This window comes from Schistocerca americana, chromosome 2 (assembly GCF_021461395.2).
Source record: "Schistocerca americana isolate TAMUIC-IGC-003095 chromosome 2, iqSchAmer2.1, whole genome shotgun sequence".
NCBI classification, from domain to species: domain Eukaryota; kingdom Metazoa; phylum Arthropoda; class Insecta; order Orthoptera; family Acrididae; genus Schistocerca; species Schistocerca americana.
Genome location: NC_060120.1, coordinates 715,711,786 through 715,739,481, shown reverse-complemented (window position 1 = coordinate 715,739,481; position 27,696 = coordinate 715,711,786). Strand labels below are relative to the sequence as shown.

General features: G+C 44.1%; 1 protein-coding gene across 1 annotated transcript in view; it reads left to right on the top strand.

The window, feature by feature from the left end:
* Positions 1–27,696, top strand: part of LOC124595178 (aquaporin-11) — a 244,824-nt gene that overhangs the window by 154,205 nt on the left and 62,923 nt on the right. The window contains exon 3 of the mRNA XM_047133791.1: positions 11,410–11,602. Coding sequence (XP_046989747.1) covers positions 11,410–11,602 — 193 coding nt within the window. The remainder of the gene's footprint in view (positions 1–11,409; positions 11,603–27,696) is intronic.

The following is a 27,696-nucleotide window of genomic DNA, read 5'->3' as shown; positions in this document are numbered from 1 at the left end:
ATGACATTCATCATTAATACCTCTAATAAATATGAAAAATTTGGCCGTATTAGTAGCGTCGGTACTTTCATTTATCGTCGTTGAATAAAATCTAAAACACTCGTTTTACTTTTCAGATCCGTCTCAATAGATTTCCCAACTTCATCAGTTCTCTTGACTTTAGTTTGATGAGTCAAACTGATTACAGAAATATCTCCTTTCTTGTCAGGGCAAAGTCTATCTGCCACACTTTCTAAGCATTCTTTAATAAATTCAGAACTACCGTGAAAAAGGTTCCTTGTCACAATTTCACCGAAATAACAAAGAACTTCCTTTTATCTCCATAAATTAATTTGTTTATACGGCTCTAACCCTCTAATTTCGCAGTTGCAACTGAAGTAGCCGTAAGATAACAGACCGGCGAGTCTGATGGATTTGTCGGTTGTAAGAAAGAGTCTTGCGGGTTAAGGTACAGCAAGTGTGGAAATTTTCAGAACAGGATGGACCAATGAGAGAATAGCATCGTTTGGCGGGAGTTTCAAATTGAAAATACTCAGTTTTCAATAAACGGAATTTTATGGATTTTTTTTTCGCTCGTTGCTCACTTCTTGAGCCGCACTGATACTTGCTTTGGGCCGCATGCGGGCCGCGAATTGCACACCTATGGTTTACGGCAACCTTGATTTTCATCCACTGACTTCTTTAATTCCCAAGAAGCGGCTATTATACGAACATCCGAAAAAAAATTGCCACTTTCGAAGTTGTAAATACTGAATCGATGCCTGAGAGGAAGGTGAAGGTGAAGTGTGAAGTTATTCACATGAGTACTAAAAGAAATCAGCTAAGTTTCGATTACGCGAGAAGCTCCACAAATCTGAAGGCTGTAAATTCAACTAAATACTTAGGGACTACAATTACAAATAGCCTAAATTGGAACGATCACATAGATAATATTGTGGATAGAGCAAACCAAAGACAGCGATTCATTGGCACAACACTTAGAAGGTGCAACAGGTCTGCTAAAGAGACTGCTTACACCACGCTTGTCCGCCCAATTCTGGAGTACTGTTGTGCCGTGTCGGATCCGCATGAGGTGGGACTGACGGATGACATCGAAAAAGTACAAAGAAGGGCAGCTCGTTTTGTATTATCGCGAAATAGGGGAGATAGTTTCAAAAATGGCTCTGAGCACTATGGGACTTAACATCTGAGATCATCAGTCCCCTAGAACTTAGAACTACTTAAACCTAACAAACCTAAGGACGTCACACACATCCATGCCTGAGGCAGGATTCGAACCTGCGACCGTAGCGGTCGCGCGGCTTCAGACTGTAGCGCCTAGAACCGCAGGGCACTCCGGCCAGCGGAGATAGTGTCACAGACATGATACGTGAATTGGAGTGGCAGTCATTAAAACAAAGGCGTTTTTCGTTGCGAAGGCATCTTGTCATGATATTTCAATCACCAGTTTTCTCCTCCGATCGCGAAAACATTTTGCTGGCACCCACCTACATAGAGAGAAATAATCATCATAAAATAAGAGAAATCAGGGCTCGCACAAAAAAATTTAAGTGCTCGCTTTTCCCGTACGAGAGTGGAACGGTAGAGAGACAGCTTGAAGGTGGTTCATTGAACCCTCTGCCAGGCACTTTATTGTGAATAGCAGAGTAAGCACGTAGATGTAGATGTTGCAGATGTGAAAGGAGGTTTAATTTTCTCAAGTGATATGTTACTGGTTTTAGGAAATGTTACTGTCAGGAAACGTTTGGTCCGTTCGTATGTTACACCTTGTCCAAGGTGCATTCATTTTCTGAGCGTATGCTAGAGGCCGTAGTCGCGTCGGAGTGATGTGTAACACGGCGGCTTGTTTTGTTAGCAGGGTCGGGCTGCGTGGCGTGGCGAGGCGTGGCCGTGGGCCAGCGCGGCCGGCTGTCTATATATACGGTAGAGCGGCTGGGCGGCCAGGCCGGCGCTCACTACTGGCTAGCGGACGCTGCGCTGTTCGGGCACGCACAGTGACCTGGTCCCCCGCACTTCCTCACAGCCACAAAGTCTGCGCCGACTGCTGCACTGCTTGCATAATACGTTGACGGAGGTGGGAGATGTTACGCCAAGGGGCACCAGTTCGATATTCGTCAAACTTCGTGGACGTGTTCGTCACATAACGTGTGTTGAACAATTAGAGTTTCAAACCATCATCAACGTCCGTGTATGGTGCGAGCCCAAACGTCACAAACCGTTGTCCTCGTTGTGGCATGGAAGCAAACTGTCACCGGATTCCAGAATGAGATTTTCAGTCTGCAGCGGAGTGTGCGCTGATATGAAACTTCCTGGCAGATTAAAACTGTGCGCCGGACCGAGACTCGAACTCGGGACCTTTGACTTTAGCGGGCAAGTGCTCTACCATCTGAGCTACCCAAGCAAGACTCACGCCCCGTCCTCACAGCCTTACTTCTGCCAGTACCTCGTCACCTACCTGGCTGAACATAAGGTCATCATTAAGGAAAAAGTGAGTTAAGGGTAAATAGAGCAGTGACAACATTTTTATGGTCTATATCACCAAGCTCTCCTGCAGGGGAGCTTCTGTAAAGTTTGGAAGGTAGGAGACGAGGTACTGGCAGAAGTAAGGTTGTGAGGACGGGGCGTGAGTCGTGCTTGGGTAGCTCAGATGGTACAGCACTTGCCCGCTAAAGGCAAACGTCCCGAGTTCGAGTCTCGGTCCGGCACACAGTTTTAATCTGCCAGGAAGTGTCACCGAATTTCTTGCCGTGCCTGAAACATGGGCTATGCCAGCCCATGATGGTTGTTGGCTGGAGGGTAGTATGAAAGTATACGTCCTAATACCAGACCCTATCTACGGTAAGCCTGGCGGAAGAGCGCTCCACTAGCGCGAGCGCTCCGGCCGCGCCCCTGGCTAGGGCTCTGAACGCAGTGGCGACTGGGGCTGAGGAGGAGGAGGAGGAGATTAGTGTTTAACGTCCCGTCGACAACGAGGTCATTAGAGACGGAGCGCAAGCTCGGGTGAGGGAAGGATTGGGAAGGAAATCGGCCGTGCCCTTTCAAAGGAACCATCCCGGCATTTGCCTGAAGCGATTTAGGGAAATCACGGAAAACCTAAATCAGGATCGCCGGAGGCGGGATTGAACCGTCGTCCTACCGAATGCGAGTCCAGTGTGCTAACCACTGCGCCACCTCGTTCGGTAGGCTGAGGAGTAACGAGGAACGTGAAGAGGCTGCAGCCAGACGCCTCTGGGCCAAGGCAGTCGGCTTGTCACAGTTTGCCAAAAATACCAATTCTGTTTAATTAGCGTTAGGAATACCATGGCGTCTACGCACTTGTCAAAAAATAAAATGTGGGGAAGCCACATCATTCAACGCTGAACGGGAGGCGCTTTACTTTTCATATAGTCTGAAGGCTCTGCAAAGTGTTTAATAATAATAATAACAGCCGCTCGGGGTGGCCGAGCTGTTCTAGGCGCTACAGTCTGGAACCACGCTACCGCTACGGTCGCAGGTTCGAATCCTACCTCGTTCATGGATGTGTGTGATGTCCTTAGGCTAGTTAGGTTTAATTAGTTCTAAGTTCTAGGTTAGAAGTTAAGTCCCATAGTGCTCAGAGCCATTTTGAACCAAAGTGTTTACTATGCCATCGCCCTATCCTGAGCTGGAAAAAATTTCACTGGAACATCATTACAACACCAGCCAGAAACACGATATCATGCACTTGTCTTCTGACGAATAAGAGCGTTTGTTGGCTGAACTTAAGGTCATCATTAAGGAAAAAAGTGAGTTAAGGGAAAATACAGCAGTGACAACATTTTTACGGTCTATATCACCAATTATTTAATTTTATTAAATCTTTTAATGCAAGGGGAGAATAATTGGTAATAAATACGGCGGACAAGATTGATGTTATCAAACAAAAATCAATGCTATGGAAAAATCATCTCCAAATTCGTGACCTGAAGCATTTCCCGAAACCGAAAGTAGCCATTTGCGAGTCAAACAAGACTGATTATGTTTCAACAATTGAAACATTTCATCATTGGTTCTGAAAGAGATTCCCAGACTTTGTACATTGAAGACTGGCTTCAATTTATTTGTCAATCTGTTCTCGCTGATGTACCTCCTCATTACCTCACAGCTTGAGCCGATAGCCGCCTTGTGTTGCAACCAGCTCAATGACTTGTTTGTCCAACCCAGGAATTTACAACACTCTCTTAAAATGTTACCATAACAGCAATATCCTCGATTCCACAGGCAAATCGCTAACGTTATTTCAGTGTTTGGTTCAACATATGTGTGTGAACGGTTTTTTTCTGTTATGAAATCGTTTAGGTTTTAGGTTTAATAGATTTTAATGTGCAAATCACCATGTGTTTGCATCATGAACCATAGTTCCAAATGTATTACATATTCTAAAATTGCAATGTGTATAAATTTGCAAACACCAGAAGTTAATATTAAATGACTGTGTGTAAATGTTTTTGTAGTTCCGATTACCGTATTAGCACTGTCTAATGTAGTTTCTGAATTAAGTATAAAGTTATTGCTTTGGTGGAAAATTAAAAAAATAGAGAATAAACACGTGTGATGAAATCTTCCTCCCGGCCGGAGTGGCCGAGCGGTTCTAGGCGCTACTGTCTGGAACCGCGCGACTGGTACGGTCGCAGGTTCGAATACTGCCTCGGGCATGGATGTGTGTGATGTCCTTAGGTTAGTTAGGTTTAAGTAGTTCTAAGTTCTAGGGGACTGATGACCTCAGAAGTTAAGCCCCATAGTGCTCAGAGCCATTTGAAATCTTCCTTATAGACGTATGCTGCAATATTCCCCTAGCAGAAGTAGTCTCACTGTTTCGCAAACACGGCTTCCTAAGTTTCCTGCGTGTAGAGCCTTTAGCATACAGCCGTCTACTCACACACTTGCTCGGAGTAGCGCAGTGGTGGGGAGATAGCCGGAGCGGTGAGCAGAGTCGACTGCGCTCGCAGAGCGTGGGTGCCCTCCGGGACCACAAATCTTGGCGACGGCTGATCTATGAGTTGTAAATCAGGCGACCTGGCAGGTCAGTAATGGATCTGTACATTCCTCGAGGCACTTGTACTCCGATCTTTAGTAAGGGGTCATGCATTATCCTGCTGGAATATGTCAACTAGAACCCTGATGAAGGTACGACGACAGGACTTGCCATTATTGACCAAACTGGCGGACACTCAGTCTCCCTTCATCATGTACCTAGTTACACCTTATAACTCCCATACCATGGTTCCATGGGTTGTAGTAGTATGGCTCTCTAGAATCGCTGCATACAGTGACTTTTAACGCGGTCGTCTACCGATACGTTGACATCGGACTGTCCACCACGAACAGAAACGTGACTCATCGCTGAACACCACAGAAGGCCACTCAGTGTCTCAGTTGGTTCTCGCTCTCTACTATGCAAGTTTATGTAGCCTGTGGTATGGCGTCAGAGGTAAACGGCTCATCGTAACTCGAGACCTCAACCCTGCTTCCAGGAATCTGCTCCTGACGGTTCTTGGTGACGCTCTGTCTGTAACTTCTGCTCGGATATTGGCTATTGTTACCCACCTACTTCTCACAAGCCATTCAATGAATCCTCCCACAATCACGTGGTGTAATATTTCTGGAAAGAACCTTGGCTACTTTTGTTGCCACACCATTGTCTTCAGTCCATCCCGAAATCACTCGCTCTGCAGTCTTTGCACTATAGTCTGTGAGATCCGCCAGTACGATTCGATCTTTCTGTAAGTCGAAAGACGGAGAAAACCTGCAGTGCATGTCCTCTAGACATGCCGTCTGTGTCCATTTGAAAATTCCCAAACTGGACACACCCTATAGTCATATAGGGTAAACACACCATGTTTATTCTTGAACAATGGCTTTTTCTGTACTGAAAATAAGCCCCATAAAGATGTATCCCATAGGCATGGAAAGGCTGGAGCTCTAGTTTGGTAGCGTGCGCTCAAGGTATTCATATCTTGACACTTTCCATTTCTCTTAGTCTATTTCAATCAGTTAATAGCGTCACCTGTACGCGATACCATGCAGGTGAAAGTCGCTATGTCCTCAATTACTCTCGATTGAATAAATTAAAAGTTCGCGTAATTGGAAAGCTGTGTCCATAATGTAGAAAATATACACACTCACAATTGAAGCAACAAAATCAAAACTGTTAACTGGTGAGTTCCTCTGGAAATGTTCTTACCAACTCACCTACCGCAGCCCATGTCAAAGCTAGATCAAAGCACTTACCCGATCAGAAGTGCATATCTCCTGCTTTTCAGACTCTTATCGAGCCATGGAGTGCATTAGGCTAAATCAATGGCACGAGCTTTGCTTCTCCGTAAGAGCTTTGTTTGAGAGAAGAAAGAGATTCTGTCTAGGTCTCTGTCCGGCACATGGCTTGCATCGGTATGAAGTTTTATTGCAACACACACTCTGCAGCAGAAAGAAAGATTCTTATTGTGACACAGTAGTGTGAACAATCTCATATACTAATAAGAGCAACGAAAAGAAGCAAGACCAGATCCGTGAAAGCATTTTTAGCTTTCCTACACAATCCTACAAGCATTTCTGGAACTTTGTTTATACTGGTCAGCCACTAAGGACAAATGTTTGTTCTTTAACATTTTGTAGGTCTATGGTCCAATAGGTACAGATTCAAGTGCTTGATCTCATAAAGCAGTTCACCTACAAAGTAGTAAAATTACCCTTTTTCTCATCTTGAGATGTTCAGAAGCATGTATAAAGTAGCCTACCTCGTAAAATGTCAGAGAAAGGCATAAATATTGCAACAAAAAGCTATAAATGCTTAAGAAAAGCAGTAAAAACCAAGTTTCAGATTACAAATTTTAAAAAGCTGTATACATTTTTATGGACAGTCTCCGTAATGAAATGGCCCAGAGTTCCACTGGCAAAAGGTAACTACTTAACAAATTCGGACTCCACCCCAGATATTTTGTCTTCATGGACGACGCTCTAAAGACTGGGCAGTCTAAATACATATCAAGTTTCTTCTTCAGACAATTTACTACGCAACTAATATCAAGGGCAAAATAAGCCACCAATTTTGTCATGAGTACGTGGCTTTGTGCCTGCTACAGGCATTCCACGTGGACTACAGGCAGATTTAATCTTGGTGTTGGCTGCGTGGTGTGCTCAAAACGCTCAGCTAATTTAGAATTTCGCACTAAAGGCGATGATCCTGATTCGCTTTACGCTCCTGGACATCGATTCACTCTATAAAGAGAGATAATTTCAGTGATCCACAGACTCTCTGGTATTCTCTTTGAAACTGGTACTGAGAGCAAAGCCGTCTCCATACCCAAGTCGTAAGCGAGGTTAGTTTCCTTTCTGATAGATTTCACAGATCGTTGTCGAATACAAGTTACTTACTTTTCTAATGCTAACTAATTTATATAAAGCGAAGAGTCATTTGAAGTATATAAATAAAGAAGTGGACCAACATTGTAAACAAAGACAAACTTAACAGTGAATAGGGAAAATTTTTCAAATTTTTCAGTGTACACTAGCGGAAAATAGATTTTTTAGTTGTAATCATTTGTACAATGTTACTTTCGATCACGATACAGCAAACAAAAAATTGTTTATGATTTTAATCACATGATATTAGGTCGGACGGACAGTTTGCCAAACCTCTCTTGTCTGTCCTGTGAAAGTCACTAGAAAAGAATAATATGCTCAGAGAAATTACCTAATTTCTGATGCCGATCCCGTAGATATGACTAGTTCTTATCATCGGACCATTGCGCGTTTATGGTCACCTCCAAACGATAAGCATTAGGGATTCGGCAAGTTATCCGTGCGACCTGTGATTCAAAACACAAGTTATATTTTGCTAGTGGTATTGCGATCGAAATATATTGTCTGTCGGTCCGGGCGGCTCCCCTCGTCGGAGGTTCGAGTCCTCCCTCGGGCATGAGTGTGTGTATGTGTGTTGTCCTTAGCGTAAGTTAGATTAAGTAGTGCGTAAGCTCAGGGACCGATGACCTCAGCAGTTGGTCCTCTAAGACCTTACCACAAATTTCCAATTTTATATTGTCTGTCACACGTTCAGTCAGTAAACCGTGAATATCTACGTGGGGCATATTGCTCATTATAGTACTGACAGCCCCTCTGTGGACGTGTGTCTTCCTACTCTGCGATATATCCTAGTGATTTTAATGCCTGGACGTGGTCAAACGCATTGTAACCGGAGAGAAGGAACCGCCCGTTGTTTGTTACGCTCTTTAAAGCTAGCTCCACTAACTATTTGTCTTGAAATGGTATGGAATCCAGATAAAACTCACCGAAGTTCCACACCGCTGCAGCTTATGTGCATTTGGCGTTATATTCATAAGATGAGCAACTTAAGGGAACGCAGCTGTATGACGTCTTCGGCAGCTGCCAATTTTCCGACAAGTGAACTTCCGGTCATTTTCAATGTAAAAACGAAACGAGGAAGCGGTGTGCAAGGAAATTTAAGCCCCCGGTAGAACATGGCTATCCTGTCCAAGAACCGTAACACGGCAGATACAGAAAAACGACACATAAACCAACAATTAGCGCCACCACAAAACCAGAGATAACCGTATTCAGAAGTCAGTGAATATTAATTGTCAACGTGTTAAATTTGCTAGTGAACTTATAAACAGGGACTATTTATAAGTTCACTAGCAAATTTAATCTCGACTGCTTCCATCGTAACACTATCCTAAAGAGCTGGAAGTTCAAGCCAGAATTTATGTAGCGTTGTGTTCCGTGGGACGATAGGAACCAAGGCAGTGTCCTGCAATAGCAAATTAGTTCGGCTGTTGTAAACGTCTGTGAAACTTATGCTCAATATACCAGTTCTCCACGGTCCTGATCGTCTGACTGCTCTATGAAATGTCATAACTGCTTGCGTGGGATACAGTAGATACCCGTCTTACGCAGACCAAGATAACCCGTTGCAGACCCTAAAAGGCCCCTTATGGCAGATGGTGGTCTAAGAAACATACTTCACCCCGCCTTTCCGCAGAATGTGACCATTCCTGTTGGAAATGCTACCTGCATTAGACGAAAATGCCGTTTACTTAAGTGCCACCATATTATATATTTCGTTGTACAGCGCTTGGTCTTTGCATTTGTGGCTTGAAAATAACAGGGTGTTCACCTATCGGACACCGGCTGTTGTCGAAGACGACACTTGACTGTATTTCCATAAGTTGTTTGAGTATTTTATACGTCGGGAGTACATTTTCAGTATAGGAATAGTTGTCTATACGCACTGCTGCGAGATGACAGCAGGCGTATCGAATTGAATATGATCGAAAATCTAGTTTAGTATAAGCAACTTGCTCGAATGGCTTTGCCTCTGCGGTAAACACTGACGTGCTCTGATGGAAGGAGTGGAACCGTTCTGCTTGGGGAACTACCTACATGCATGGATTAGTTTTTGACCCGCCAGTGAATATTTGAATAGCATATTACGGCTGAATTTTGACAGCTGACAAAAATAAGTATACAAAAAATGAACTATCACATCTGGAACACAAGGATGCTAGGCCAACATCTCTATCGTAAAACTCGGCCAATATCGGAAAAGATGTACAAAAGTAAGAAAACATGGGCACCTGTCAGCTTCGATACTTACTGGTGATGACCTAGACTTGACTCACTCGAAGGAGACTTACTCCAGTTTCTGACGTGGCTTTCGATTGCTGCAGTGAGAGCTTTAGTGGATGTAATTTTTCACTGAGGTGGCAAAAGTTACGGAGTAGCGATATTCACGTATATATATGGCGGTAGTATAGCGCACATGCGGGATAAAATGGCAGTGCTTTGGCGGAGCTGTCATTTGCATTCATGTGACTTAATGTGAAAAGGTTTCCGACGTGATTATGGCTTCACGAGGGGAATTAACTGACGCTGAACGTGGAATGGTAGTTGGAGCTAGACGCTTAGTGCAATCCATTTCTGAAATCATTAGGGAATTCAATATTCCTAGACCAACAGTGTCTAGAGTGTGGCGAGAATACAAAATCTAAGACTTTACCTCTCGCCATGAACAACGCAGTGGGCGACTGTCTTCACTTAACGACCGAGAGCAACGGCGTTTGCGTAGAGTTGTCAGTGCTAACAGACAAGCAACACATAACCGTAGAAAACAACGTGAAGCGTATGGCGAACGTATCAGTTGGAACAGTGCGCAGAAATTTCTCGTTAATGGTCTACGGCAGCGGTGATCGACGCGATTGCCTTTGCTATCAGCACGACATCGTCTGTGGCGCCTCGCCTGGCCTCTTGACCATGTTGGTTGGACCCTAGACTGCTGGAAAACCATAGCCTGGTCAGATGACTTCCGATTTCAGCTGGTAGGACTTCATGGTCTCTTAGAGTGTGGCGCGGACCTCACGAAGCCATGGGTCCAAGTTGTGAAGAAGGCTCTGTGCTAACTGGTGTCGTGACTCCATAATGGTGTGGTCTTTGTTTACATTGAATGGACTGGATCCTCTGTTGCAAATGAAACGATCATTGACTGGAAATGCTTATGTTCTGCCACTTTCAGACCATTTCCAATCAAGGACTTCATGTCCCCGAGCAACAATGTTATGTCAACAGGCCACAATTTTTCGCCACTTGTTTGAAAATATTCTGGACTGTTAGAGCGAATGATTTAGCCACTCAGATCCCCTGACATGATTCCATCGAACATTTATGGGACATAATTGAGAAGTCAGTTCATGCCAAAATCTTGCACTGCCAACACTCACATAATTATAGACAGCTATAGAGGCAGCATGGCTCAATATTTCTGCAGGGGACTTCCAACGACTTGTTGAGTCCACATCACGTCGGTCTGCTGCTCTACTCCGGGCAGAAAGAGGTCCGACACGATATTGGGAGGTATCCCATAAGTTTTGTCATCTCAGTGTAGAAGTTTCACAGTATGTTTGTCCATTACTTCTTTTGAAATTCGTGGAAGATTTTCTGTGATAATAACTGAAAGACAATGCTTATCGCGTAACAAGAGACTCCATCATGCTAGCACTAACAGCGTATTGTTAACGATGGTTGTAAGATATACAGGGCACTTTGGAGAAATTTGTAGGTTTATTTCGATATTGGTCCCTCCTTTCAGTATCACCATTAAGTCGAATATATGGCACTAAATGTATATGATTTCAGAATCTGCCAGGACGTTTCGTGTATGTTTTTGTTTTCTGTGCCATTTGGAATATTTGCTTTCGGTAGTACTCACTGCACTGGGTACAGGACTTGCAATAAAAATACGCAAATTAGTCGGCTCACTTGATACGGAAGATACGTGAGGGCTAATGTGCCGTTCATGTATTGACTTTGCAAGAACGGTCAGTGCACGATTTTCACTCGAAGCTGAGGCCTGATTGGCTTTGTGCGTTGCTGTTGCAGTGGCCGACAACTACGGCGTATGGGCGTACGCGGCCTTCCTGTTCCTGCTGACGGTGTGGTGGTCGTCGAGCTGGGGAGAGGCGACCGCGTGTCCGTACACCCACCTCGAGGACGTGCTGCGGGGCTGCTCCGACGTGCTCACCGCCCTGCTCATGACCGGCGCAGAGCTCGCCGGGGGAGTCTTCGTCTTCAGGCAAGACTGTCACCTCACCTCACTCCACCTTCCTGCGAATCACTGTACGGCGTTAGCACCATGGCGTTTTCACTGACTACGTTGCGTACTGCTTCGTACACAAGGAGAGGCGGGCTGCAGAGTGGTGCAGCAACTGCCGTAGCAGGAAAGCTGGACAGGAGCAGAAATGATTAGCAAACAAGTTATCACAGTAAACAGAAGATTTACTTAACTTATATTCCTCCAAACATACGAAAACTCGTTACAAATAATGCAACGAGAAATAAGAGTCTCGCCAGTACAATAGCAACAAGAATGAGGCTCTCTGAACTAAGACTGATGAACTCTGGTATGGAATTGGAGCACCTGTATTTATTATCCAAACTTATTTTGACTCCATGCTCAGCCCTGCTACAGACATTATAGTTTACCAGAAGTGACGGGACTGAGAACTAAATTCTACTCACGGCATGCGCCCAATTCACCCACAAATTTTATCGTATATTCTTCCTACTATGCTGTGCGAATACAATAAGTAAAATTACTTTATTTGCTATTGTCCTTGGTGTTTCATATTCTAATGTCCAGTAGTTTATATCGCTGACGTCCATCAATACGACCGCGTGCTTGTGTATTCAGTTACCGCCGTTAGCAGCACACATAATAGCTCAAAAGCAGGAAAGACTCAAACTAGTGCTGATGGGTCTCCACGGATATCTGGAGGCACACTGTCTGCAGACATCCCTACAGCAGTTGAATATAGCGAACAGCACGATCCAAGTGGTTAATATTCAATTGGATTAAGGTCTGGTCTCTTATAGGTGTTCTTCTGTGAAAAAAGTGACAACGTGAAAATGTGCATTTTCTTACACCAAAGAGAAGACAATCATAAAGGGGAAAGCGATGTCTAAAACTGGATTCGTGATCAGATTGGTCATGAATGCCATCTAAATTTGTTTATAAATCATAGGAATACCACTAAAATATTTCTCTGGCAGTAATCCTGCCCCCATCACAATGTTTCCTTCCAGGATTAGCTCCCTGGCTGATCACTGGATGTTCATCCGTCAGACGAGGAAGAAAATATTTGGTGCTTTGTCGCGAAGTACCGTTTCGAGTATGTCGAGCTAATTCCATTCTTTTCCATCGATGAGGTATCATTAGCTTGGATGCAGATACCATGCGTGTACATACAGGAGTGCTCGCTAAGTGAACTGGTGGCCCCGCTGACAGGCTGTGAGTTGATCCACTTAAGCACTTCAGTTGGGCTTCAAGCACGTTTACAGCCGATGTACATCAGCAGCAATACTGTCATGTGGAAAAGTTATTCAGAATTAGGCCCAAGTCGTTTCACCGCTTGCCTTCGCCGCAGAGGTAGCAAACATTCCGTAACCATACTGATTCCAGAAACATTCCTCAATTGACTCAAAGCCTACCCAAGGCAACAATAATGAGCAAAACGTGTACTACCTGTTAGTTCCCTACGTATCTACGTCGCATGTGCGTATCACATAGCACTTCGTCAATAAAATGTGACGGACAATACATTTAGTGTTAAAATTATTCTCGGTGGTCAGTAGCGAATATCGTGCAGTGGTAAAGGGCGTCCGTGGAAACCGTGAAGTCGTGGGATCGAATCCAGGTCAGACCACGGAACTTTTCATTTAATCTAGTCTCGCCTCTTAGCGTTGTCAGAAGTCGTCAGGAATAAAATGTAGTTCGGATTCCCCTTCAAACTGTATCTACCTTTTCCTCAGTTGTATAATGGAGGTAGATTAGGTATACGCAAGTCGTTGAAGGGCTTCCAATTGAGAAATCTTTTACTTGGCCATTGAACAACACGAAGTTATTATTAAAGTTGCGAATAATAGAACTCCTTACAACATATGTCCTTGTTACTATCTACATAAGAGCCTCCGTATTCAGTAGAATTCAACACCGAGAGTTTCCGATAAGTTTCCCTCGGTTACCACGCGAATGCCAGGACAGGAAATTTCGTCCCACATTTTCCCAGTGGGAAACGCTTTACCCTACTCACGGTGGTTGGCTCAAAAGAAGTGAGTCCCGCAATGACTTTCTTTGTCCTCTTGGATAGAAAAAAAAGATGAAAAAAGAAAGAAAAAAGCCCCCTCCCTGTTTCATTGTAGGTAAATCAATTATTGTAAGAGTCTCAGTTGCGTGTTTTCACAAATGTTAACTTGTTTGGATAATTTAATGAACACCCTCTCCTTCGTTAAATGATATAACTTGTCACCATTTGTGACAATTTTCAGCTGGGACTGGTAACAATAAAGATCTAAAAAAATATATAATTTCGGCTCAACTCACGACAGTATGTCATTATCTGCATCTTAAATATTACTGTAAGTCAGTCTTAATCAATTACAGGCTTATTTATTTACGTAACATATCAAGATTGGGGCGAGGTTGCCCTCTGTTACATCTAACCACGCATTCTACATATGCTTGATGTTACATTCATTAACACAAGTATCTTATAAGTTACTTGTAGTGTGCATTTAATGCGTGGAAACTACTACGACATAAATAATACAACAATAAAGACAAGTTTTACTGGCAGGCAGATTTAAACTATGAGCGCTAGCAACAATGGCCATCTCGGGGGGTAAAAAGTGTAAGGAAGGGGAACGAGATCAAAGCTAAATGATGTTTATAGGGGAAAAGAAAGTGGCGTGACTTACTCAGAAAAAAATAAGAAAGCGTAAGTGGGAGAAGATGGGAGCATCTGCTTAGAGTTTGACAGAGGGGTAAACTGGGCACATCTGTTCATTTTTGGTAGAACATTATGAGATTGGTTGAAGGGTGTGATTCAGCTTCTTTTCAAAAGCAACAGGACACTGAATTGCAAGTAGAGTGCAGGGCAGCCTTTTCCAGAAGCTGACAGCAGCAAGAGAGAGCGAGTTGGCGAAAGTTTTTGATTTAAGGATGGGCACAGCAAGGGTGCTAGACAAGTGGAACATTGTGTTTCGATTACGATGAGATGAGATACTTGATGCGAGGTACTGGTTCGTGGACTTTACTGCACGACCCATGAGAACCGATGATCATAAGTCTTCCATAAATTATTTCACATCATTCTACCTCTTGACAACTACGTTTAAATAACTTTTTCATCTTGTGGTATTAGTTATCTATAGTTGTATATATATATATATATATATATAATTCTCAAAATAGTCACTAACACATTCTACATGATGTAAAACGTTATGATAATACCTGTCGATGTCAAAACCCATTGATACCTATGATCATGTTTATTAATAATATTTTTAAAATGCTATTTTCTACAAAACGAGAGACCATCAAGTCTTTTTCAGCTGTTCGTCGTACGCACCGCAAAGTAGTTCACAGCTCACTTATAGCTGTGAAACCGTGAGCGAGTGCTAAATTAATCATCCCACAGAAAGGGAAATCTCTGTCCAGTTCTCTGATGGATGGGATTTGGGTTGTCTGTGGGAACAGAACTCCTCAAACGAAGATGTCTGTACAGTGTGCCAAGATGGGTTGTACATAAACGAGTATACAATGATTGTCGCTCCTAAGAGTCGTGAGCTGCCTTTTTTTATGTTTCTAAATATGTTTTCAGTTTCACTTCGTGATGTGGACATGGACTCAGCTCATAGAAGACTGCTTGTGGTGAGCTTCATACGATACCCAATGTAAACATTATACATCATTTTCGTTCTCGTTGTAGACAAAATAGTGTCTAAATTGTGAATATATGTCTCAAATCATTAGAGCAACTGCTTAGCTTGGTGTTGTATTGAGATCAAGAAAATTCTTTGACAGTAACAACATATAAAAACCTGTGTTTCCAGCAACTGTTGCATACGGCTGCCGTACCACGCGTTGTGACGGGACTGAGAAGATACCGCAGCCATGCTCAGTCGCATAATTTTTGTATTTTGCTGCAATTGCCAATAAATACCTTTGGGTTTAGTATCACGCCACACTAACTAGAAGTTATACCATCGACTACACACGAAGATTTCTATTTAGACATTTTTTAACAATAAGAACTAAAATCACTTCTCTTTAATACTGGGAATCGCGTGGAAATACCGCCGGAAGATTTTTTTCTCAGAAACGTCAAAGAGGAGGTCAGCAATGGTTCGTAGGAGAGGTACCCTATATTGCAGAACTGTTATGTGTGGTACATAATGTGTTATAATGTATATGCCAAGTTGCGGCTTGCATTCACTTACTGCACCAAAGCTCCAGCAACAAAAGTAAGTCATTTCTCTCTCTCTCCTCTCCCTCCCTCTCTCTCTCTCCCTCTCTCTATCCCTCCCTCTCTCTCTCTCTTTGATTTCCAGCAGATTATCATTAACTATCCATGAAATTTATCTGCTCATTCTAAAAGCTGCTAGCAAGTAAGTCATTTTCGCCCTGTTGTACAACTACTCAAGGACTCACTATTTTAGATGGCTGGGAATGACTACATCAGTACGTCTACTAGCGAAAAGTGAAGGTTGCTGCGTGCAATTCAGGGTCTCTGTTTCGGTTCCTGTTGAGAAATAAAAACTACAGTACTCGAAGAAAGATAATACGAACCATCTTCCATCAGGTCCTTTCCGTGAAAGCAAGGGGGGATCTCTAACAGCATCAAAACGTGTGTTGTGGCCGAGAGAAACACGCTAAAATTGTGCGCCAGTTAGCAAGAAGTAAATTAACTTCGTTTATATTCAAACAGTATTACGTATTATTCAGATGACATCTCCCAGTCTTCAACGACGAGGATTTTACCAAACAGTTAGGTCTTTATACTTGCTATTAATAGTTGGAAAGGAACTAAAGATGACTGGAACATGTTAGCATTGGTATCGTGGCTGTTTTAAAATGTTTGTTTAGACAAAATTTGCTGTGAACCCTCACAACCAATTTATAGGGAAGGTCCAAAGTGTTTATGTCATCATTTGGAAGATCATTTAAAACCTCTTCCAAATACAATATATATATCGCTCACATGTGTGACTAAGGAAATATTAAAGTTGAATTTATGCACATTTGGCAGTCACCTGATGGGATTCAGTCAACAGGGTAGCATTGCTTTTTAGCCTCTTGAAGGATAATGTAAAATGGACATACCTTCTTACCAGATGTTCGGATTATTTCGTATTGTTTTCTTGTCAATGAGGCTCCCGCAAAGATTGACTAGGCTTGTATACGTTAAAGTCGTCTTTTAGCTTGTAAGTCTTTACGATTCCGACCTAATGGTAGTCTGTATTTAGCTCCTCATGCAGGAGATGAGGTAATACCTTAACCACTACGGAACCCTCAACATTTCCAGATTCTCTAACTTTCATTTAACTGGCGTGCGTTAATTCTGTGGCTCCAAAATTATTTTTCATTAATTGTGTCTTAACGCGTTTCACTGCTTTCGCTTTACTCTACGAACAACTTTGATGGCTTACCAACACCAGTTTTGCAGCATGGAATTTTAATGGTACTCTGCAGCCAGTTATGCTTATATTTTAAGAAGTCTGTGTGAAACAAGACTATTTCTTTAACTGTGACTTTATGTAAGACATTTTACGTTTAAAACCTTTCTTTTCTTCATCAGGGAAGGTGGAATCTGATAATATATCACTTTTCACAAAGTCCAGTCTTTCTACAAACTCTTCTTCAGAACATCTTCATAAGGTCAGATAGGCATTTTCTTGTCATGACTTTGACTTTCTCATGGCCTAGGATAAATGCAATATGCTTACAGAATTCATTTTGGAGATGAGATTCTACTATAGCTGACAACTCATTAATGTAAAACAGTGGTACAAAATCAACGTGCGGTATTCAGCGGATATTTTTTTTAAATTTCCAGTACAGAAATAATTTTTCTATCACACTGTATTAACACATACGCAGGGAAATAAGCTGAACTATAACAAAAAAATATTACTAATAAAATTAGTAAATAATATGAACGAAAATAATTATAAATAACGGCACATACCTAATCTTCGAAACCATATTACTTTTCACAACACTTCAAGAAAACACACACTTTAAAATGTTTAGAAACGCAGAGTGAATTGAAGTCAGTAGAGAAGCTTCAGATGCGCTGCTGGCGGGAGGTAAATACAGACAAGCTCTACCGCCTAACAACGCACACTAAGCAAATAACACTGCTTCGGCAATGCCCCATCTGTCAGACTACAGCAGTAAGTTACACGTTCCGGGAATTACTCGCATTTGAAAACTGGACTTTTGACCACCTTTTAGGACAAAATGCCCCTACGTGCGTCTGTGCGACAGTATCGGTGGAGAGCGATGGGGCTAAGGTTGGTGGTCCAGGAACAGGTCCCAGTGAGTCGGAAGCTCGTAGCAAGTCGTAGGTAGACATGGCGACTGCGGAGAGATGGGCCATCGGACGGACTCATGATGCTGCCGGCGAAGCAGGAGGCGACGGTGACATGCTTTCAGGCGGGCCCAGTAGGTGAGGCCGACGTCGACCCCAATGTGTAGAACTCGATCGAGACGCGGAGAAACGGCTCGGACGGGACCCGGAGTGAACGCGTCGTCGGTCGGTATGGAAAACTCGAAAGGACGACGGAGTCAGTTACCGGTGCAGAGGACTCGGACAGGACGCGCAGTGAAGGAAGATCCAGAAGCAGTCTGGTGAAGTTGGCACTCTACTTTCGAGGAATATATATTCTTTTCAGAGTTGTTCATACATATTCTATAGTTCCAGAATTCTCTGTAGAAATTTTTAATAGTGCTGTTGAATTCTGCGAAAAACGGCAATGATCATATTTCAGAATAGCTGGATGCCTGTAAAGTTGGCAACGGGTTTTCGAAAGATATGCATTTTTTTCAGAGTTCCTTCACTAGCTGTGAAGTTGACACCCACCTTTCAAAAAATGTACATTTCCTTCGGAGATCTGGGTAGATATGCCATAGTTGTAGAGTTCTCTGCACAAAACTTAAATAGTTCTGCAGAATTTCGCGAAAAAAATTGTGATCACATTTCTGAAGACCTCCCCAAGTGTTCTACACAAAACTTCAATGGTATCTTTTTTGTGGAGATAGTTGCTATAAAGAGGAACAATTCCCACTGCAGAAAATATACGGAATCACACTAGAGTTCTGATGACAGTACCGATCACACTTGTCGAGAGAACTCCAAGAGCTTTATCGGAAAACCTAATGTAATTTCTTGCAATTATATTTATAATTGTAATAATGTGGGATCCACTTCACCAACATACAGATTTTCGAACGGAAGCTGAGCGTCGCTGCCATAGTTGTGATCGGTGCATATTGGTACAAGTGGGCACACAGTGTCGACTGCCGTTATACATCCGATTGCTGACTGCTTCAGCGGTCTAACGATAGTTATCATTTATGGTCCACTTATTGCGTTGTATTACAACTACTTTAATTTAATTTGATACTCTTTGCTGCAATGAAGTACCTGAACTGAAGATAGCTGTCTCTGTGATGTGCTACCACGAACTCCTGTTACTTCAGTGTTCGTTACATATTGGGATTTTCCAACATTTAGCAAGACATATGTCATTTTTTTCACAGACGAGTTCAGATGCGTCATGCAATTCAAGTACGTTTTTTACCTTCAAGGGTTCGGCGTCGGGGTTGGAAAACAGGAACAGGGGTAGGATCTTGTTCGCTTGGTGGAGGTAAAACAATAACTCACTCACGGAGTTACATCGATTACTTTACGTCACTTTAAAAGATATATGCTTATTGGAACACCACCCATCAATAATCGAAAATCATCTCCTCGATGAGAAGGTGGGTGCTGTCTTGGGCTCCGCTTACGGTACTGCAGCTGCCGGAGAGTGTCACATGGTGAAGAAAACACTGTGCCAGGTTTCTAAATTGTAAGCGTGTGTGTGTGTGCGTGTGTGTGTGTGTGTGTGTGTGTGTGTGTGTGTGTGTGTGAAGGGAGAGAGAGAGAGAGAGAGAGAGAGAGAGAGAGAGAGAGACAGAGAGAGAGACAGAGACAGAGAGAGAGTCTTAGCTCTAGGCAATGTTCGCTGAATAATGAACACTAGAAATTAACTATGGCAGAATTTTTCGTGGACTTCACACCTTCATAGTTTTGAGCTCCGTATTTTCCTTTTTTTTTAAGCACTTTCTTTAGGAACAGACTTTTGCATTGCCTGCTGAAGTACTCTTTCACGTGATAGACGGCATGACTTTGACAGACACTACAAGGCACAAAATCAGCCTAACAAGGAAGAAATTAAGCTTGTACTTGGGTCTGGTGTACGGGAAGAATATATGACTTAGAAAAAAGATGAAGCCAGATAAAGACAAGTTATATTTGCTAAAGTAAGTTGTGAAGAGTTGGCTATGCCATAAGTGAGATATGAATCTTCTTTAGCATTAGTAAAATAAGAAAAACTGGGGAAGTTACAGTTAATACTTAGTCTCCAAATATTTGCACACCACCTTGGTAATAAGCGTATTGAAATGAAAGCGAAAAAAAACTGATGTATCAAGGCAGCCAGTTACAAACGAAGCCAGGAACTCCCTCAGGACGTATCTCAACAACTGTACTTCCTTTTCTCTAGCTGCGGATGAATCAACAGTCATACGCAATGTTGCCCAATTTACTGCTTTTATGACTAGAATTTAAGTTATTTTTAATGCACTCGAAGATCTTGCCTGTCTCAAGACACTGCATGCTAAAACAAGAAGATCAGAAAAATCTAAAAACTAAAGTTATGCCTGAAAAAATTTAAAATTAGGTTATAGTTAAGTCATCAATACATAATCAGCATGTTATCCCACCGGTTCTGAAATGTGTGGATAAACCTAGAACTACGGCTTTAACTACAGGATAATTCTGAGGCTACTGTGAATTATTGGATTTTAAATATGGTGAACTTGTTCTGTATTATAAGGCACAGTATTTTTAAAGGAAGTTTCTTAATACATTTTGGAACCTGAAAAATTCTGTTTTGATTTCTTAGAACAGGAAGAAACATCACGTAAAGAAAACCCCATGACATGACAATTAGCAATTAGACTTGGCAATTTTAGTTAAATTAGGTGCCATCTCAAAGCGTAAATTTAAAACCAGAAGACAAAAGCATCAGTTCATTTAAAATTATATTAAAACTAATCACATCTCAATTATGAAAAGAGAATTTGAGTCAATTTCCACACCTGAAAGAGCAGAGTGAATGTGCTACGGATAACAGCAATATGACCGAATATACGAAAACGTAAGTATTGAAAGCGTGTTTGAAAGTCGTTTCGTTTTCACAAGTTTTACATCCATTTTCAGTTAGTGAATAAAATGTAATGCAGACGCCTAGTGACACAGAAACATACCAGATTCGTTTAAAAATAATTTCACGGTTAGAAACGAAATCTGGTAATCTTTCTCCCATAAAAATGATCCTACCATAATTAATTTCTGGCGTTCATTACGCAGTGAACATTTTCTAGAGCTAAGAACATTTGCACAAAGTTAACACAGTTATATAAATCTATGCCTCTTTGAGATGACATACAAATGATCAGCTTTTCATCCATGACATTTATGAAAGGTAAAACAACGTTACGGATAAAAGAATTGAATACACGTCGAAGCGTCAAATAAACTGGTAGAGGCATGCGCATTTAAATACAGAAATATGTAAACAGGCAGAATACGGCGCTGCTGTCGGCAACGCCTATATAAGACAACAAGCGTCTGGCGCAGTTTTTGATAGGTTACTGCTGCTACAGTGGCAGATTATCAAAATTTAAGTGACTTTGAACGTGCTATTACAGTCAGCGCACGAGCGATGAGGAACAGCATTTCAAGAAGTAGCGTTGAAGTGGGGATTTTCCCGTACGACCATTTCACGAGTGTACCGTGAATATCGGGAATCCAGTAAAACATCAAATTTTCCGTCATCGCTGCGGCAGGAAAAAGATCCTGCAACAACGGGACCAACGACGACTGAAGAGAATCGTTCAACGTGACAGAAATGTAACCCTTTCGCAAACTGCTGCAGATTTCAATGCTGGGCCATCAACGTGCGTCAGCGTGCGAACCATTCAACGAAACATCATCAATATGGGCTTTCGGAGCCGAAGGCCCTCTCGTGTACCCTTGATCACTGCACAACACAAAGCTTTACGCCTCGGCTGAGCCCGTCAACACTTGATGACTGGAAACATGTTGCGTGGTCGGAAGAATCTCATTTCAAATAGTGTCGAGCTGATGGACGTGTACGGGTATGGAGACTATCTCATGAATCCTCGTACGCTGCTTGTCAGCAGGGGACTGTTCAAGCTGGTTGAGGCTCTGTAATGGTTTGGGACGTGTGCAGTATAAGTGATATGGGATCCTTGATACGTCTAGATACGACTCTGACAGATGACTCGTACGTAAGCATCCTGTCTCATCGTCTGTATCTGTTGTGGTTGGCAGGAGAGCCAACACCGGGTTACTAGAGGAGGCCGAAAGGCACGCGTTTTAGCTCACGCTGGCTGGCGTGAGGTCTCGAACAGGACAAGGAAATTAGAATTTAGAAAAACGGACGTAGCTGGTGGAATACTTAACTTTAATCCATTAATGATGAGCGTCGGTCTTGACGGTACATTATTACAGTATCAATAGTAACTGGTACTGGCGCCTTGCTAGGTCGTAGCAAATGACGTAGCTGAAGGCTATGCTAACTATCGTCTCGGCAAATGAGAGCGTATTTTGTCAGTGAACCATCGCTAGCAAAGTCGGTTGTACACCTGGGGCGAGTGCTAGGAAGTCTCTCTAGACCTGCCGTGTGGCGGCGCTCTGTCTGCAATCACTGATAGTGGCGACACGCGGGTCCGACGTATACTAACGGACCGCCGCCGATTTAAAGGCTACCACCTAGCAAGTGTGGTGTTGGCGGTGACACCGCATTCCTCCCCCGCAAATCGGCGTACGGTTGTGTTATAAGGCTTCCGCCCGCCGTGGGGAGGACCCCATGTTGACGTATGCGACAAGGTGGAGAGCCTAACAACAGGCGAGGCTGTGCCACCCGCACCCTGCCATTCGGACCGCGGGGAGCTAGGAAACGCCTGAAAACCTGCTCTAGGGTGCACGCCAACATGCGGTGTATGCACCCGGAAAGAGACAGCAGGGGCCGAAGGGTCGACCTCCATCGGGCGGGGCACCCGACGGGCGAAGACGACATATGGTCCGGAGCGGGCAAGAGTTCCATGTCGGAGGACATCCGGTCACGGGAAGCGATCGGCAGCGCGTGACCCAGGGAGGCGCCCAGCGGTTGCAGCGACGCGTTCACTGCGGGCGGCGCCGTCGGGAGAACGGGCGGCGGTGCGTCGCCATGGGGCAAAATGGAAGGCAGCATCGGTAATACCTGGGGCTGAGGCGAGCCAGTAGATGGGTCCCCAGGGCGCTGACCGGACGGCACCGTCGCTGAAAGCAGACGGCGAGCGGTAGATCCCATGCGACGACAGAGGCGCAGCTGGTTGAGATGCCGGCGCACCTCACCAGAGGCCCCCAAAACCAGATACATAGCACTTCCGAGGCGGTGAAGAATGCGCCCTTCGAGCCAACGCCGTGAACCTCGGTAGTGACGATAGTAGACAACGTCGCCTGGAGCAAAAGCAGGTGTCGGCCTCTGCACAGGAACCTGATGCGGCGGATATAGCAAAGACATCAAGGTTCGATGAGGGCGACCGTGGAGCAACTCAGCCGGCGAGCGACCATCTCGGGGCTGAGAGCGATACGAGGACAAAAAGAGCAATAACACGTCCTCCCGAGAATGCGACTCTTTTAACTTCAACATCTGTGACTTGAAAGTCCTGACCAATCGTTCAGCGGCACCGTTAGACTGTGGCGAAAACGGCGCGGACGTCAGATGTTGAATACCATTGGCCTTGCAGAATGACAAATTCTGCAGACATGAATTGCGGGCCATTGTCGGAAACAATAGTCTGTGGGAGACCTTCAATGCAAAAGATAGCAGATAACGCTTGGATGGTGGCAGATAACGTCGTGGAAGACATCCGGACAACAAAAGGAAAATTACTGAAGGAATCTACCACAACCAACCATCGAGCATTCCAAAATGGACCAGCAAAATCGATGTTTAAGCGTTGCCAAGGGGAAGTGGCTTTCGGCCATGCAAAGAATTTCCGCGGTGGTGCTGATTGTTGTTCGGCACACACAATGCAAGAAGAGCACGTATTCGTAATCGCGGCATCGATTCCGAACCAAGTACAGTGCTGACGAGCAAGTTGTTTCGTTCTCACTATACCCCAATGCCCTTGGTGGAGAAGCTGTAAGACAGAGGACTTTAACGAACGTGGGACCACGACCCTGGACTGATCATTAACAGAACGCAACAGCAAAACACCACGTCGAACAAAAAGTCTCTCTTTGTGAGCAAAAAATCGGCGAACCAACGGATCCCCGATCCGTGACTTTGACAAGGGCCATTGCGTAGCAACAAAACGCAAAACGGTAGCAAGGACATGGTCAGCAGCTGTGGCTGTAGCTACACGACAAAAATCAATCGGAAACGATTCGACCACGTCATCGGTTTCCGCAGCAATGAACATGCAAGCAAGTTCGGAGGAATCGAATGCTCTATCCTCAGCAACAGGCAAACGGGACAACGCATCGGCGTTTCCGTGCGTGGCAGTGGACCGATACAAGATATCGTAGCGGTACTGCGAGAGGAAAATAGACCAGCGAATGAATTTCTGCGCTGTACGTAGTGGTACAGGCTTGGTCGGATGAAAAAGCGATGTCAAAGGTTTGTGGTCTGATGATGGTAAAGTGACGACCATACAAGAAATCATGAAACTTTGTAACACCAAATACGAGAGCCAATGATTCTTTCTCGATCTGTGAATAATTTCTTTGCGCAGACGAGAGCAATTTGGACGCAAAGGCAATAGGGCGATCGTGCGATCCATCTCTGTGCGCAAGCACAGCACCGATACCGAAATCCGATGCATCCACCATCAACAAAACGGACTTCTGGGGATCGAATGGCGTAAGGCAAGTATTGGAAAGCAACGCCGATTTCAACTGGCGAAAGGCGCGTTCACATTCCGTCTTCCAGACGAACGGAACACCTTTACGGCGTAAACGATGAAACGGAGCTGAAATGGAAGAGGCGTGCGGCACATAGTTATGATAATAGTTGATTTTTCCCAACACACTCTGTAGCTGCTTCAAATTCTGCGGCGAAGGCAAGTCTTGTATGGCACGGAGGTGCTCAGGACTGGGATGTATGCCTTGGGCATTGAGTACATGTCCCAGGTAGGGCAAGTCACGAGCAAAAAACACACATTTGTCCTTCCGCAAGCGAAGACCAATTTGTTGCAAGACCTGAAATAATGTTCTGAGATTGGCTAAATGTTCTTCTTCCGTCTTTTAGGAGATCATAATATCGTCCAGATAGTTTGCTGCAGTAGGGACCGACGCACAAACAGTTTGTAGATATTGTTGAAACAATGCTGGGGCGGATGCACACCCGAATGGCAGTCGTTTGAATCGATACAAACCAAAATGCGTGTTAACCACCAAAACGAGCTGGGATTCTTCGTCCACCGGTATTTGCAAGTACGCATCGGCTAGGTCCAACTTCGAAAAATATTTACCCGGGCACAGTTTGTCAAAAAGATCTTCCGGGCGGGGTAAAGGAAAAGTTGCAATCACTAGTTGGGGATTCACTGTTGCCTCGAAGTCCACACAAAGTCTCAATTTTCCCGAAGGTTTTGGCAAAATTACTAAGGGTGATGCCCAGAGAGAAGCCTGAACACGTTCAATTACACCTTGTGATTCCAAATCGTGTAATGTTTTTGCGACCTCATCATGCAATGCATGGGGAACATTGCGCGCTCTGAAAAATTTCGGTTCCACGTGTATTTTCAGTTCCAAATGTACTTTATAGTTCTTAGCGCAACCAAGGCCCGGTGCAAAAATGTTGCAAATTCTTCACTGATAGGACCTGATTTACTATAGACAAGTTAAACAACTGAAATAAATCGAAACCAAACAAGTTCACTGCAGAAGAAGAACGAAGGACATAAAATGACGCAAGTTTTGTTTGTCCTTTGTATGTTGCAAAAAGGCTGCACTGTCCTAACCCAGGGATTTCTTGACCTGAATAGTTAGTTAACTTAACAGTTGCGGCACGCAACGGAGGTGTGCCCAGCAGTTTGTAAGTGTCTCGATTGATCAGTGAAACTGCAGCCGCGGTATCGAGCTAAAATGGTATCACTTTGCCGTTGATATCCAAGTCCACAAAAAGTTCATTGCCCTGCTGACGACAAGAGCGACTGTCTCGTGCAATGTGAACTGACACTGGTACAAAATCACTTGCGACTTGACGGGAGTTCCGGCAACATCGACGGACACTATTTGTGGGATGAACACAGTCACAGTTAGAGAGAGTGGCACTGGGCGGAGTGGAATGAACTACATGAATTTCTGTGGGCGAAGTTTCACGAGCCTGAGTGTCCTTGGTTCGAATTCGGCGCGAAGCAAAGGGCCTGGAATGATGTTGAGTTTCCGATCTGAGCTTTTTCTGGCAAACACTTTGAACATGTCCTTTTTTATTACAGTAAAAGCAAATAGCTTGGCGTGACGGGCAATTCTCACACGAATGTCTAGTTGCACACCGCAGGCGTGATTTTAACACTGCATTTGCATGCCGGCGCGGTACACGTGGCTGAGAGCCTGGCAGCAGTGGCGCGGCCAGGCGCGAGGGCTGTTTACTGCTCCATGCAGCTCGCCCGGCGGGCCGGTTAACCTGACACGGCTGGTGAAGTTTCAAATGATTCCTGAGCAAAGTCAAGTGTGTCCTGCCGATTCAATATGTCCATCACTTGTTGAAGGAAGGGATTGACTAGTTTCAAAGTCTGTTTCCTGATACGAACATCAGAAACGTTCTGTGCAGTTCCATCACGTACCATAGTATCTGAATAAGGGAGTCCACATTGACACTCAAAAGCACAATCCCTAGTAAGGCCTTGCAAAGTTGCAACCCACTCCCTATTAGTCTGACCTGCCGTACGTTTTGTACGAAAGAAGGTATACCTTTTCGCAACTACATTGACTGATTCTTTGAAATATGCATCTAATGCAGACAAAATTTCGTCGTAGGACAGAGTTGCTACGTTGCATCGGGGAAATAATTTGACTATCACCGGTACGTTTTCACCCCTACTGAGGACAACAAAAAAGGTTGCCGCTAGTTACCTTGAATTCTGTAGGCGGCGAGATGGAATCCAAATTGGCGTGACCACTCCATCCAGCTTTCCAGTGCAGCATCAAAAGGTCGAAAAGTTGGTGCAACAGCGTGTTGTGGCTGCGTTAGCGATGGAGTGGCGGCTGCCGCATCGTTTTGCATTGCCCGTTGACCCTGGACGAGCTGTCCAAGGGCATCCAGTAAGGCCTGCGTCTGCTGATTCTGTAAGCGATAAAATTCGGACAGTACATCTGGAGATTGTGGCGAAGCCATTACACAAGTAATTCAGGGCAATATCGGTAAGAACGCGGAGGCCTCGTCGCCAAATGTTGTGGGTTGGCAGGAGAGCCAACACCGGGTTACTAGAGGAGGCCAAAAGGCACGCGTTTTAGCTCACGCTGGCTGGCGTGAGGTCTCGAACAGGACAAGGAAATTAGAATTTAGAAAAATGGACGTAGCTGGTGGAATACTTAACTTTAATCCATTAATGATGAGCGTCGGTCTTGACGGTACATTATTACAGTATCAATAGTAGCTGGTACTGGCGCCTTGCTAGGTCGTAGCAAATGACATAGCTGAAGGCTATGCTAACTATCGTCTCGGCAAATGAGAGCGTATTTTGTCAGTGAACCATCGCTAGCAAAGTCGGTTGTACAACTGGGGCGAGTGCTAGGAAGTCTCTCTAGACCTGCGGCGCTCTGTCTGCAATCACTGATAGTGGCGACACGCGGGTCCGACGTATACTAACGGACCGCAGCCGATTTAAAGGCTACCACCTAGCAAGTGTGGTGTCTGGCGGTGACACCACATTATCCATTCGTGTCCATTGTGCATTCCGACGGACTTGGGCAATTCCAGCAGAACAATGCGAGATCCCACACGTCCATATTTGGTATAGAGTGGCTCGAGGAACACTCT